At 46.9% G+C, this 13,694-nt stretch overlaps 2 protein-coding genes across 5 annotated transcripts in view; both read right to left on the bottom strand.

Moving 5' to 3' along the window:
- Nucleotides 1-13,694, bottom strand: part of ARHGEF3 (Rho guanine nucleotide exchange factor 3) — a 310,527-nt gene that overhangs the window by 242,239 nt on the left and 54,594 nt on the right. The gene's annotated exons all lie outside the window — the stretch shown is intronic.
- LOC122682553 (histone H2A.V) lies at nucleotides 11,190-11,934 on the bottom strand. Its single transcript, XM_043885400.1, has one exon. It carries the CDS (start codon nucleotides 11,835-11,837, stop codon nucleotides 11,451-11,453), a length of 387 nt encoding a protein of 128 aa, XP_043741335.1. The 5' UTR covers nucleotides 11,838-11,934; the 3' UTR covers nucleotides 11,190-11,450.

Raw genomic sequence — 13,694 nt, 5'->3', positions numbered from 1 at the left:
GCTCCTCTGTCCATGGGATTCTCCAGGCAAGAGTACTGGAGTGGGTTGCCATTTCCTTCTCCAGGGAATCTTCTTGACCCAGGGATCAGACTCGCATCTTCTGCATTGTCAGGTGGGTTCTTTACTGCTGAACCCCCAGGGAAGCCCAAGGTGAGTATCTGTTGAATACTTAATCCTGATTGTCCTATCAACCCTACATCAGGGGTACTAATATTAACTCTACTTGATAGATGAGCAAATTGAGGCATAGAGGGTCTAGTAACTTGCCCACAACCACAGCCAGGAAGCAGCAGAGCAGAACAAGAACCCCAGGGGGCAAATGCTAACTTCAACAGGAAGTGTTTGCCATAACCCGCCTGTCACCTGAGTGTCCCCTGTCCCCACCCTCACACAACTAGTTAAATGGGCTTACAAGGCTAGAGGAAAGTTGCCAAGGTCCACTGTACACTGCACCGCAGGGAAGCCCCAACAGGGATCAGAGTCCCAGGGAAGTCCTGCAATCAGGTGCCTTCCCGCTGCTGGACAGCCTGTCCCTCCTGTCCCACCAGCTCTGTACCCAGATTGCATTCAACCCTGTAGAGCAGCTGAGGGTGACGATCTGAAGCTGCAAACCAGGTCCTTCAAGGAGCGAGCGCACCACCTCCATGAGGCTCTGTTCTCTAATACATAAAAGGTGAAGGGTGATGTTTATAGTGCATCCGGCACAAGGCCTACTCTGCTTGATGCGTAAACAGAAGGCTGTGGGCCCTGGAATAAAAATAACCCCTCAGACTTACTTACCAAAAATTATCCAGTGTACCAAGCCCTTTACATATATCATCTCCTTTGGGATTAACTTCTTGGTAGGACATGAGAAAAGAAACACAGGCCAGGAGAGACGGATGCACAGCATACAGCCCTCAAACTAATAAAAAACTTACCTGGAACACTGAGCCTGCATGAGGGCCCATCACCCCAGTGACTGTAAATAAAGTCATCCCCGGCACCTGGGGCACAGTTGGTGCTTAATAAATGTTGAATGAACAATGAATGCACAGGAACCATTTCTAAAAGGATCTGCCACTTTCCCTGCTTCCTTGAGCCACACAAAGCAAGTGTATATATAGAAACCACCCCAGCCGCACATTCGAGTAACGTGAGAGCAAATCATGAAGAAGCCCAGCTATGTCCACCTGCCAGGGAAGCTCCCAGCTGTTGGTGTCAAGGACCGGCGTGAAGTAACATGGAACCTCCACACTGATGAGACGGATTGCTGTTGTTTTTAAGCAAACCATCACAGTGGCTCGGGGCTTCCCTCGAAGAAACCCCACACCTTCGGCCAAGAGACAAGGAACCTGGTAGGCAGAGCTGCATCCTCCAGGCTGCATGTCACAGACATCTTCCAGGCCATCTGCAAACAGCTCTCAGGAGCCCACAGGCGGACAGGCGGCGTCCGGAGATGATCAGATTTCTATCAGTGCCGACACATGGCACTTCTCTCTGGCTCCCATTCAAGACACCACTCCTCCCCTCAAGGGCTGCTAATACTCCTGAACAATCAAGCCTTTAAGGATATCGCCCTGTATCCGTGGTACACACTGCCTCGCCAGTGTTCCTGCTGCTGACAAACCCCCCTGACACGGTCTCGATTTCCCTGTGCCCCCTTCCTCTCAAAGATGGGCGAACACATTCATCTCCATCCCAGCCAATCAAGCAACACTGTCCCCAGACTCTCAACACCACAACAGTCTTCCTCCTGACCTTCAGAGAACAACCCCCCGCTGGCTGGTTTTTCCTTCAGCTCTATGGCGTCAACTTGTTTCGGACTCTTTAAGTTCAAAACCACTGGCCTAACATCCTGGTGATTCCACGCATACTAAGAAGTCAGGATGTGATGCCCCCTGTGGAGGGAACACAGGGAACGCCGGGCACCAGTCACGCTGTGTTTCTTGATCTGGGTTCTGCTGACTGCAAAGGTGTGTTCAGTACATGAAAGGCACATGGGTTATTTGTAGGCTTCTCTGCCTGCACCTGATTCATCTACAGAAGGTTCATAAATAAAACTGCTGATTTACATGAATTCTCAGTGTGTTCTAGAACTTCAGGGGCTGGAGCTGGGGGTCAATTACACCATATTTCATCCTCATAAGTCACAGGGTTTCTCAACAGCCTGAAAAACCAGTTCTTCCTGTGGTTGAGACCCAACAGATCACACTGGGTTCAGAAACTTCCAACAGCCCAGAAGGAAAGGCGGCCACAGACGTGCTGCCGTGGCACGTGGCTCCTGCGGACGCTGAGCCAGAACCGATTGTGTCTGCTCCATGATGGGGCTTGCACAGTGACCACTTGGCCTTCTAGAAGAAAACAGCCAGCCAGCGTGGTTTTCTGCAGAACGTCCTATTTGTAAAATCACAGGTGCTCACAGGGGATAGATGCTCTGATGGTAACCCGCATTGTTTTCTGAGAACAGAGACCATGCCGGCAGCGTCTGCCCCAACCCTTCACATTCACCTCCCCCTCTCAGCCTCTTCCGAGCTGGCCAGGGATGGGTGTGTTTCGGGAACTCACTGCTCATGAGTCACCCTCCCAGGGCCTGACGGCTGCTCCTGGATCCTGATCAATTTCCTTCAAGAGACTGACTTTGGTGTTTGGGGTTCATGCTACAATAACTTGCAAAAATAAAATGTCTTTTTCATGAGCAGACTGAGCAGCACATGAATGAATACATGAGCCTCAAGACTTCCCCTCCCCTCCTGTGTAACAGGAAACACTCGTTTCTGAGTCTCTTGGTCAGAGAGTCACTTAGTCACACCAGCCATTTAGCAGCGGTGAATTTCTCATCACCTTATTCCAGCAGGGCTGCTCTGCTGGGCAGCTGTGGTGGGACGCCATGGTCCAGGGGCAGCCTGGTCTTTGCTGGCCAGAGGACAAGGCGGAATTGGCCTGAGACCTGGGGGCTTATCCTAGCCTAGCTTTGTGCAGGCTGAGATCTCCAAAATATTTTACACTGCATAGATTCTTGGGCAGAAAAGTCTCTGTTGAGCCATACTGGATGTACTTTCTGAGAACAGACCAAACTTCAGTAAAATTAAATCTGTGCACTTTGCAGGATGATGAACCTGAGGAGGAGGCCCTGCCAAGAACAGCCCCTTCTGGGAATGAGTGAGCGCCAAGCGAGTCGGGGAGAGGGTTCATACTTCCTGGGGCGCCTTCTCCCTGAGGGTCCTCTGCTAGCTCCTCAGTCGCGCCTGGATGATGCTGACACCTGTGGTAAAACTTCACTCGATGGCCCTCTTGGAAGCCAATCAGAAACAGACTCCAGACAGCACTGGAAGAAAAAGGCCTGTGATGGGGACCCTAGAGATCTGGATTCAAATCCAGCTCTAGGACCATGGACGAGTCACTTCTCTCTGGACATGGGTTTCCTCCTCTGTAAATCCCTCAGAGACATCAGCAGGGCATCTCTCAAGTCCCCTGAGTGCTAGTGGCTTTTCAGTGCCAGCCCACGAGACTTGTTTAATTTTTTTTGTCTAATTAATTGCCAACATTTCAAAATCTGGAGGGCTCTTGAGAATTTAGAGATTTTACTTTAAAATCCCAAATTCTGGATTCTCTTGGGATATCAGCAGACCTGGCCACAGGGGACCCACATTACCCACAGGAGGCAGAAACAGGAAACAGAGAGTTCCCAGAAAAGGGAATAACCCACCCCTAGCTGATGCCCTGTGAGCATTTAAGTTGGGGACTCTGGTTCATAAGTCTGCCTTATTTTGTTCCTTTAACATATTGCTCAACTTTTTCATTTTTCACTTCAACTAGAACACTCATGAATAAGCTTTGAAGTCAAAATACTTCACAAGAACCAGAATCTATTAAGAATCTATTACGTGGGGCTCCATAACGCAGGGGACATATATCCCAGCCTGCTAGCAATTCTAACACTGTCGGTCCAGGGACCCAGGGTGGTTTAAAAGTCCTCTCGGACTCTCTGACCTCCATGGGCTGTCTCCTCAACCCTCTACCCCTCAGCCAGGGACATAAGTTTGGGAGCCAGGACAATGAGGTCAGAGGTGGGCGGGTTTCTGAGAAGGTCGGGGCCACATCTGCATTTTGTCATCCTTCTGGACAGGCCAGCATGTGCAACGCTGCCTGTGGGCCTGCCAAGTCGCTGGCAGAGATGAAGCAACAAGTGAGTCACGTTGCAGGCAGACGCGAGAAAGAAAAGCGCAGAGAAGAGAAACCCAGGTATGTCGGGGATGAGAGGCTGGGGTCAGGAAGATGGGACCTGGATCCACATCTCTTTAAAGGAAACACACAAGCCAAGAGGTGCAGGACTGGAAACTCAGTTCTCAGGGCAGTCACACCACATCGGTAATAACAGCGTAATGACAGTGAAAGGACCAGCAGCAGCAGGACAGCACCACTCAGCGAGCTCTTGCTCTGTCGGGCGCTGGGGTTATCATCATCACCCCCACTTTAGAGATGATGAAACAGGCCCAGCAAGGTCACAGACCTGAGCAGGATCACGGGGCAACAAGTGGTGGAGCGGGAACCTGACCGCCGGCAGCTGCTTCCTGAATCCCGGGGCTCTCTGCTGCCTCGAGCGTTGTCTCTCTGATGTTCAGGATTCAGCGACTAAAACTCACAGTGCAATCTATTTGCATGTGTGCTCCTCGCTGTGAAATGATGATGTTATTTACACTGATATCTAAAGGCACAGATCACTCTGCACACAGAACCTTGCACGCTCCTCTTCATGCATAGCATGGAGGACATTTAAGATGAACTCTGACCATTTGCAACCTGCACCTTACTCGCCAGCTTTAGGTGTGCAAGTCACTGCCTGTGTCTTCAGCCTTGTTCACAGTGAAGTGTCTGCCCCTTCAGAGACCTGACTCCCAGCACCCCCAATCACCCAGAACAAAGGTGCCCAGCATTTGCGAAAAAGCCTAAATAATGGGGAGGGTTCTCTTGAAAGATAGCTACGGGGCTGTTTTACAAAATATATTGATACTGTGCTCCAAGGAAGACACATTTGGACCCTTACTCACTGTCTGTCACTCTTACTCTTATAGACACCATTACACTTAGGAAGAACAGATTAGAAGCAGCAAAATCTAAAGAGGGGAATGAGAAAAAAAAGAAGGTGGTAACGGGTGACATAGATTTCCAGAAAGGAGACCAAAAGGAAATTGCAGGGTTTAACACCAAGGAAAAGGTCTCAGCCCTGCTCCCTGGTTAAAGGCACGTGGCTGTATGTAAGGCTCTGTGATGAAGCTATAAGTCGGCAATGTGGAAAGTCAGGGGGAAGGTGAAACTGGGGTGGGTATCCCATTTCATAAAGCAGGGAGGCATGAAGCCTAATAAAGAAACACTGGCAATCATCAATGAAAACAAAAACATTTTAGAAATAGGTTGTAAAGTTCAACCACCTGGAACTGATGTGAACATGTTGGGTATAAGCACATGATCTTGAACAAAGAATCTCGTGGTTTTTTGCTCTAACAGGGAACTCCCTGGATTGCTCCTTCAGATACACTGCTGACAGTGTTTCAAGTTTGCCACTGAGTCGCTCTCCACCCTATCTACCTGCAGGCAAGTCTATGCCTCCTCCTTTGCCCCCGCCAGAGGACACCTGGCAATGTGTGGAGACGTTACTGGTTGTCACAACTTGGAGGGGGAAGTGCTGCTGGCATCTAATGGGCAGAGGCGACAGACGATGATGAACACCCCACTGCGCACAGGACAATCCTTAACAACCAGGAACGACCCTGGCCAAAATGTTGTAGTGCGAGGCTGAGAAACCCAGATCCAAACCAAGGCAAAGGTGGCAGGTGCCCCATCACTGTCATTTATTTCTCGGTCACGTGACTACAGGTTTTCGTGTCTTCACCTGCACTCAGGGATGATCACTCCCAAACCCTATTGGGCTCTATTGGGAATCAGGTTTCTAAAGTGCTTTGTGAATCACAGGTCTCCCTCCACCATCACCTCTCCCGTTGCTTGCAGAGCCTCTGACCTGACTGCGGGGAGACAGAAGCGGTGGGACCTGGTTGGGTAGGAGGGGCCAGCACAGACTGGCCCTGGGTCCTGCGTGGTCCTGCGTCCTCCCACTGAGGACGGGGACTCCCTCGTGGAGTGCCCGTGAGGGACGATGCATCCTGAGAGAACCCGACGGCCTGAACAGCCCTGCTCCCCTTCAAGCTGTGCCAGGAAGAGTGTGGTTGGTTATGGGCTGGGATCAACAGGGCAGACCCTCCGCTCCATGACCTGCCTCACAAGCCAGGGATAGCTACCACTCCTCCAACACAAGAGTAACAGCAACAACGATGATGATGATGATGCTTAAAATTGACACTGCTCAAGAACTAAGCCCTCTTCCCGGATTGTCTCATTTAATCCTCACAGCCACCACAGAAGGTGGGTAGGGTGACTATCTTCACTCTACAGGTGAACTAAAATCACTTGTCCAAGGCCTCACAGCTCAAAACAAACTGGTCTTCACACTCAGGACTCAGACAGCACAGTCCACAGCCTTAGTCATGACGGCACCATCCTCCAAAACTATACCTCTTGCATTGCCACCTGGATTCCTATATTCTAGAAGAAACCTGGAAACTCAGCGGCACAGACAGCATAATTTCAACTAAAATAATCAATGTGTGTGTATATGCATACCAAGGCAAGAAGGAAATTTCCTGCAATATTCACTGATTAAATAGTGTTTACTGATGAGTAGTAGAATTACAAGTGATATTAAAATTTCCTCTTTATATTTTTCTAAAATCCTCAAAAATTTTAGCAATAAATAAAAATAGCTAATAATAAATAAAAATAAACTTACAAAAGCAGAATGTTATAAAATTTGTTTTAAATTTTTTAAACATCAATTTTTTACAAAAATTTATTAAATAACCTGAAATTACTGTCTAGATCAGAGGCTGGCAAACTGTAGTCCAAGGGCCAACTCCAGCCCTCTGCCTGTTTGTATAAATAAAGCTTTATTGGTACTTAAAGATTTAAATGCAAGATATGACACCATAAAACTCCCAGAAGAGAACTTAGGGAAGACATTCTCTGACATAAATTTTCTTAGATTAGTCTCTGAAGGCAAAAGAAATAAAAGTAAAAATAAACAAATAGGGCCTAATCAAACTTAAAAGCTTTTTCACAGCAAAGGAAACCATCAACAAAATACAAAGACAACTTACAGAATGGGAGAAAAGATTTGCAATGATGTACCCAGCAAGGGCTTACCTTCCAAAGTATGCAAACAGCTCGTACAACTCAATACCAAAACAAACAACCCAATCAAACAATGCTCAGAAGACCAAGCAGACATTTCTCCAAAGAAGATATACAGATGGTCAACAGGTACATGAAAAGATACTCACATCACTAATCATTAGAGAAACACAAATCAAAACCATAATGAGGTATCACCTCACATTTCACATAGGTCAGAATTGCCATCATCAAAAAGTCTACGAATCATAAATGCCAGAGAAGATGTGAAGAAAAGGGAAACCTCCTACACTGTTGGCAGGAATGTAAATTGGTGCAGCCACTATGGAGAACAGTATGAAGGTTCCTTAAAAAAACTAAAAATAGAGTTACCATATGATCCAACAATCCCACGCATGTGCACATATCCACAAAAGATGATAACTCTAATTGGAAAAGATATATGTACCCCAATGTTCATAGCAGCACTACTTGCAATAGGCAAGATATGGGAGCAACTTAAGTGCCCATGGACAGATGAACAGACAAAGAAGTAGTAGAATGGAATGTTATTCAGCCACAAAAAAAGAAGGAAACAATGCCATCTGCAACAACATGGATGGGCCTAGAGATGATCACAGCAAGTGAGGCAAGTCAGACAAAAATATCACTTACTTGTGGAATCTAAAAAAAAAATGATACAAATGAACTTATTTACAAAACAGAAACAGATTAACAGACATAGCAAAAAAAAAAACTTACTGTTACCAAAGGGGAAAGGAGGGAGGGATAAACTAGGAGTTTCCGATTAACACATACACAAAATAAACACCAAGGACATACTCTGTAGCCCAGGGAACTATATTCCGTATCTTATAACAACCTATGATGGAAGAGAATACACACACACACACATAACTGAATCACTTTGCTATACACCTGAAACAGACACATTGTACATCAACTATACTTCAATTTTTTTAAAAAGATTTAATAAAGTTTCATCAGAACACAGCCACGTTCATCGTTTACGTAAATGTCTAATGCCCACTTTTCGATGCACCTGCAAGTTGAGCAGCATGTAGACACATGGGAACACCAACCCCGCTTTCTAATGTAGCCTAGAGATGGACCTCTTACTTTCCCACCTCTAAATTTCTCCTTACAATGTCTGTCTTTTTTGCTCCAGCCCTCAGTGGATGAATCAGGAAGCGCATGAAACTACAGCCCCTCCTTAAAGAGGCATCCATATGATTTTGTACTTTTATAAAATTTGGAAAAGAGTATTTTAATAAAATTTGGAAAGGGATATTTTTGAAACATTTTTATAATTTGAAATCTTTTTTATAATTTGAAGCCCCCACAAATTATATACATTTTCAGACTCTTCAAAACTGGATCTGTCCCTACATAATGCCCAGACATTACCCCACCTTGTTCTACGTTCAAAACCACATCATGTTCAGTGGCAAGAAGGGCATCGTCCCACCAACCCCCAAGCAGCTCTAGCCATGACGAGCAGTTTGATTTCCAATCCCGAGATGGCAACTCTGGTGGACCAAGGAGCTGCCCTTCCAGAGACACCCAGGATCCGCCAGGAAGCTCATGGAGCCGACCAGTCCTGAGAGGAGCCTCAGGGCACCTGCATCCACAGAAAAGAAAGAGGAACTCCTGCTCACACACGTTGCCCTTCAGCCATTCCTTAGCTCCACTGAAATCCCACCATCCAATGCAATTTATGTATTTTCATGACACACGTAATCTGTACTCTCTGATTACAGAGCCTCTGTAATCAGAGCACTTCCAAATAATAAGTGGCAGGTGGATGATCTAAAACTGCTTTCTAAAAAAGCAATGTGGCTTGGAAGAATAAGAAAGGGGGGATCAAATCACACAGTGTGCGTGCAAACAGTGAACAACTGTCTATTTAAAAGAACTCTCCAACGCATAGCACAACCGTTACGGTGGGGCATTTACATCAATCAGGAGCCTCCGGAGTCCAGTTGTCCAATCAAATGCGCCCCCCCGCACGCCTCAAAGGTCAGGTGGACAGTGTCCCCCCCAGTCTATTCTTATCCCCCTCTCCCTGGCGTGGGGGAGGGGCACCTCTGTGGAGTGCAGCTGGCGGTCTTGATAAGCAGGTGTCAGGGGTTTGAACATGACCTTGCTCATCAGCTGGTGGGAACCAGGCAGACAAGGGAGTCTCTGTATCGCTGTCCACAGGGTCCCAGCCCCAGAAACAAGACACAGTGAGGCCTAGGGGAGGGAGGGAGGAAGGGAGGGAAGCTTTCACACACACCGCCCCCAACCCACTGCCCCCAACCCGCCGCCCCCAACCACCACATACACCACGGGGAAGTATGTGAAAGCCACATCATTTCACTCAGGAGAGGAAAAACTTCCACCGAGAGGAAAAGAAAAATCTGACCCTAAGGATGTGTTGAAGTGTTTCCCAAACAGCAGAGGTAGGCAAAGATAAGCTGAGGGGATGGGTTTTGAGGAAAATCAAGGGGAATGTCAACATTCTCTGCAGAGCTGGCAAAATCAATCAGGAAAAGTGTTGGCGGAGGTGGGAAGAGATGAATGTACGTTCACCCAGCTGATTCCACCGTACAGACAGCCAGGGCTGTGTCAATGGCCGTTACTGTACCAGCCCCTGGAAGGGGTCCAACACGCAGGACCCGCTCTGAATGTCCACTAACCCAGTTTCTAATTAAATGTGGGTTAACTGGCACTGCTCCTTGCAGCTCAAGGGACCAATTCAGAGCCGAAAGGAGCATTTTTCAAACTAAAAAGGCCAAGCCGGCACCTCTTATTTTCTCACATCCTTTCAGTTGCTCCATGTGACCCACTGCTGGCTGAAGGGAGTCCTTGGTCCTTGGAGAAATCAACCCTCCCCGGCCCCCTCAGCTGCCGCCGTGCAGTGACCGAAGCACCGACTTGGCAAACGTGAACTTCAACTCCATTCTGCTTTTCTCATGCTGTGGTTGCCGCGGCCCTGGGGATGAGTCACCCGTGAAAGCCACCCATTGTCCCCAACAGACGAAACGCTCAATCCCAGAAAGCGGCGCATTCACGCTTCTCCAAGAGCCAGTCTCCTCCTGTGGTCTCTGGAGGATGCTGCTGCCCCAGTGGTCTTCTCTTCCCAAATCAGCTGCCAACACAAACGTGAGAGAGACAGGCGGGGGAGACAACTTTCAGAAGCGCCAGGACAAGGAGAGTGTGAATTCTGAAACTCAAGACAAACTTCCATTGAGACATTTAAAGGCACGGAGAAATACCGGCCAGTATGTTGGCAATAACACGCCACAATTATTACACATCAACTAAGGCCCTGGGCTAAGGAAGTATGTTACACACCTCATCTCACTTAATCCTCGGAACTGCGCGAGAAGGGAGGCCCTACTATTCGCCTCATTTTACATTCCAGGAAACTTCATCACAGAGAGGTTAAGTGATCTACCCAAGGTTACCCGGTGGCACAGTCAGGCTGGGAACCAAGGCAGTTCATTTCCAGAGTGTGAGTTTTTCAACACCATGCTATCATGAATTACTAAACTAATTTAGAACTGTGAACTTCAAGTTATACCAAAGTGTTCATATCTGGGGGAGGTTGTGATTTTTTCAACTCACTTTTTTTTTTTTTTTTCAGTGCTTAGACATGTTTTTATATTCTTTTTTTTTTTTTTTTTTATGTTTTTATATTCTAAGATCTCTGAAATTTGGATGCAACTTATAATTGATGACATATCATGGTTTAATTAGCAGTTTTCTTTCTTTAGTGGTATGTAAAATAATTGTTATATACTACAAATAGGTAGCATCTAAGATCCAATATAATATGGTATCAACCATGATAGAAGTTGATTCCCAATTTATTTTTCTGAATATATAACCAATTTAAAATTTTAAAAATTTCAAAGGATGAGCAAAATATGTCCAACACAGCACAAACAGAACAGTTTTGAGACAAGTTATTTTTTTTAAAAAAATGGTTTTTATCAATTCCATTTTTGTATAAAACACATGGGAGAAACCTAGCCAATCAACACAACTGCTGCCACATGAAAAGGTACTTTTATCAAACTTCGAGTCTAAGAACGTACAAATGTTTCTTTTACCATGTCTACAGTAATTGTCTATGGTTTTCCATTTAACTGTTTTAAAAATTCCACATAACCCCATTATTTCTTCTGTCCCGTTACAGTACAATGACAGGGAGGAAGAGGGTTGGTTAAAACAACTCTCTAAGCAGTTTTCTGCTGTCCCTTCTTTCCAATCAGAGACTTGTGGATGTGAGGGATCACTCCACCCCCAGCTATGGTAGCTTTGATAAGAGAATCCAACTCTTCATCGCCACGGATTGCAAGCTGCAAGTGGCGTGGAGTGATCCGCTTAACTTTGAGATCCTTGGATGCATTACCTGCCAGCTCCAGCACCTCAGCGGTGAGGTACTCCAGAATCGCAGCACTATACACTGCAGCAGTGGCACCGACCCTTCCGTGGCTCGTGGTTCGAGTCTTCAAATGTCTATGGATGCGGCCCACAGGAAACTGTAGCCCAGCTCTCTGTGAGCGAGACACTGCCTTGGCCTTGGCCTTTCCACTGTCCTTTCCAGCTTTGCCTCCAGCCATGGTCTCGGCCGCTGGTGCCCTCGGTCCCGCCGAGCCGCCGCCGCAGCTAGTGCAGCACCGACCGCCGTTGCCGCCGCGGCCGCCAGAGCCCGGACAATAACCCTCAACTCACTTTTATGTCACTTCTCACTCTCCTCCCCAAGAAATGCTATAACCTGGCTTTTCAGATATAAAAAACGCTGGTATCAGTGTGCTGAGCATCAACTATATATCATCACATTTAATCCTCAGAACCAGTCTATGAGGTTGGCATTAATATTATCCCCCTCAGAGATGAAGACACTGAGGTTCACGGAGGTCACATCCTTGCCCAGAGTCATAACACAGAGCGGGAATTTGAATCCCAAATGTCATATTTCAATACCTACATTCTCTTTATTATATATGCCATCTCCCACAGAATGGCAAGATTTCCCAGAGGAGAAAAAAAAAAATCAAGAGTGTCATGAAATGAGGCGTGAGAATGACCACATTCAACAACCAAGCCGCCTGGACTCAGTGAGTGGGAGAGACGGCAGCGGGAGGCTGAACCGTAGCTGCGGACCATCCGCCACCACGCCCCTCGGTAAACCCCCGCTCTCTCCAAGCCTCGGGAGGAAGAGCAGAAACGGCAAGGGGCCCTGCCAGCCCAGGATGAGACAGGGCACGTGGTCACCCGCGGCGGGGAGGGCTGGAGGGCCGGCTGTTTCCCCTCCCCGGCGGGTAACTTCCCTGCTCCCGGCGCCACCCTCCAGCGGCAGCTTTCTCACTCTGGCCCTGGACTCAGGGCGGTGCTCTGAGCAGAGCTCCCAGGTGCAGCCCGAGGCCAGGCAGTGGCGAGGGGCCCACAGTTCCTCTGGGAGGAAGGAAGAGAAAGCTGAGAGGAAGAAGCTGGGCTGGGACAGTAAATTGAACAAGTGCTGGACCTCCATCCAAGGGGCAAAAACATGTAGACACTCTCTGAGCTCTGCCCATAAGTGGGCACACACACTGTATATATATTTACAGCTCAATAAACATTAAAAGAAAAAAAATTAAAAAGTGAATAAATAAAAAAGTATGTGAAGAGATGGCAAATCAGACGAGGCAAGAAGAATTCGTCAAATTAAAACTTTGCTGTAATGTTCTTTATCTTTCTGGCTTACTTCACTCTGTATAATGGGCTCCAGCTTCATCCATCTCATTAGGACTGGTTCAAATGAATTCTTTTTAATGGCTGAGTAATATTCCATGGTGTATATGTACCACAGCTTCCTTATCCATTCATCTGCTGATGGGCATCTAGGTTGCTTCCATGTCCTGGCTATTATAAACAGTGCTGCTATGAACATTGGGGTGCACGTGTCTCTTTCAGATCTGGTTTCCTCAGTGTGTATGCCCAGAAGTGGTATTGCTGGGTCATATGGCAGTTCTATTTCCAGTTTTTTAAGAAATCTCCACACTGTTTTCCATAGCGGCTGTACTAGTTTGCATTCCCACCAACAGTGTAAGAGGGTTCCCTTTTCTCCACACCCTCTCCAGCATTTATTGCTTGTAGACTTTTGGATAGCAGCCATCCTGACTGGCGTGTAATGGTACCTCATTGTGGTTTTGATTTGCATTTCTCTAATAATGAGTGATGTTGAGCATCTTTTCATGTGTTTGTTAGCCATCTGTATGTCTTCTTTGGAGAAATGTCTGTTTAGTTCTTTGGCCCATTTTTTGATTGGGTCATTTATTTTTCTGGAATTGAGCTGCAGGAGTTGCTTGTATATTTTTGAGATTAATCCTTTGTCTGTTGCTTCATTTGCTATTATTTTCTCCCAATCTGAGGGCTGTCTTTTCACCTTGCTTATAGTTTCCTTTGTAGTGCAAAAGCTTTTAAGTTTCATTAGGTCC

This window comes from Cervus elaphus, chromosome 24, assembly GCF_910594005.1.
Source record: "Cervus elaphus chromosome 24, mCerEla1.1, whole genome shotgun sequence".
Classification (NCBI taxonomy): Eukaryota; Metazoa; Chordata; class Mammalia; order Artiodactyla; family Cervidae; genus Cervus; species Cervus elaphus.
Note: the sequence above shows the minus strand (reverse complement) of the source record. Positions and strands in the feature narration are given on the sequence as shown.

Coding starts and splice junctions, on each gene's coding strand:
- LOC122682553 (XM_043885400.1), bottom strand. CDS start 11,837: ATGGCTGGAGGCAAAGCTGGAAAGGACAGTGGAAAGGCCAAGGCCAAG.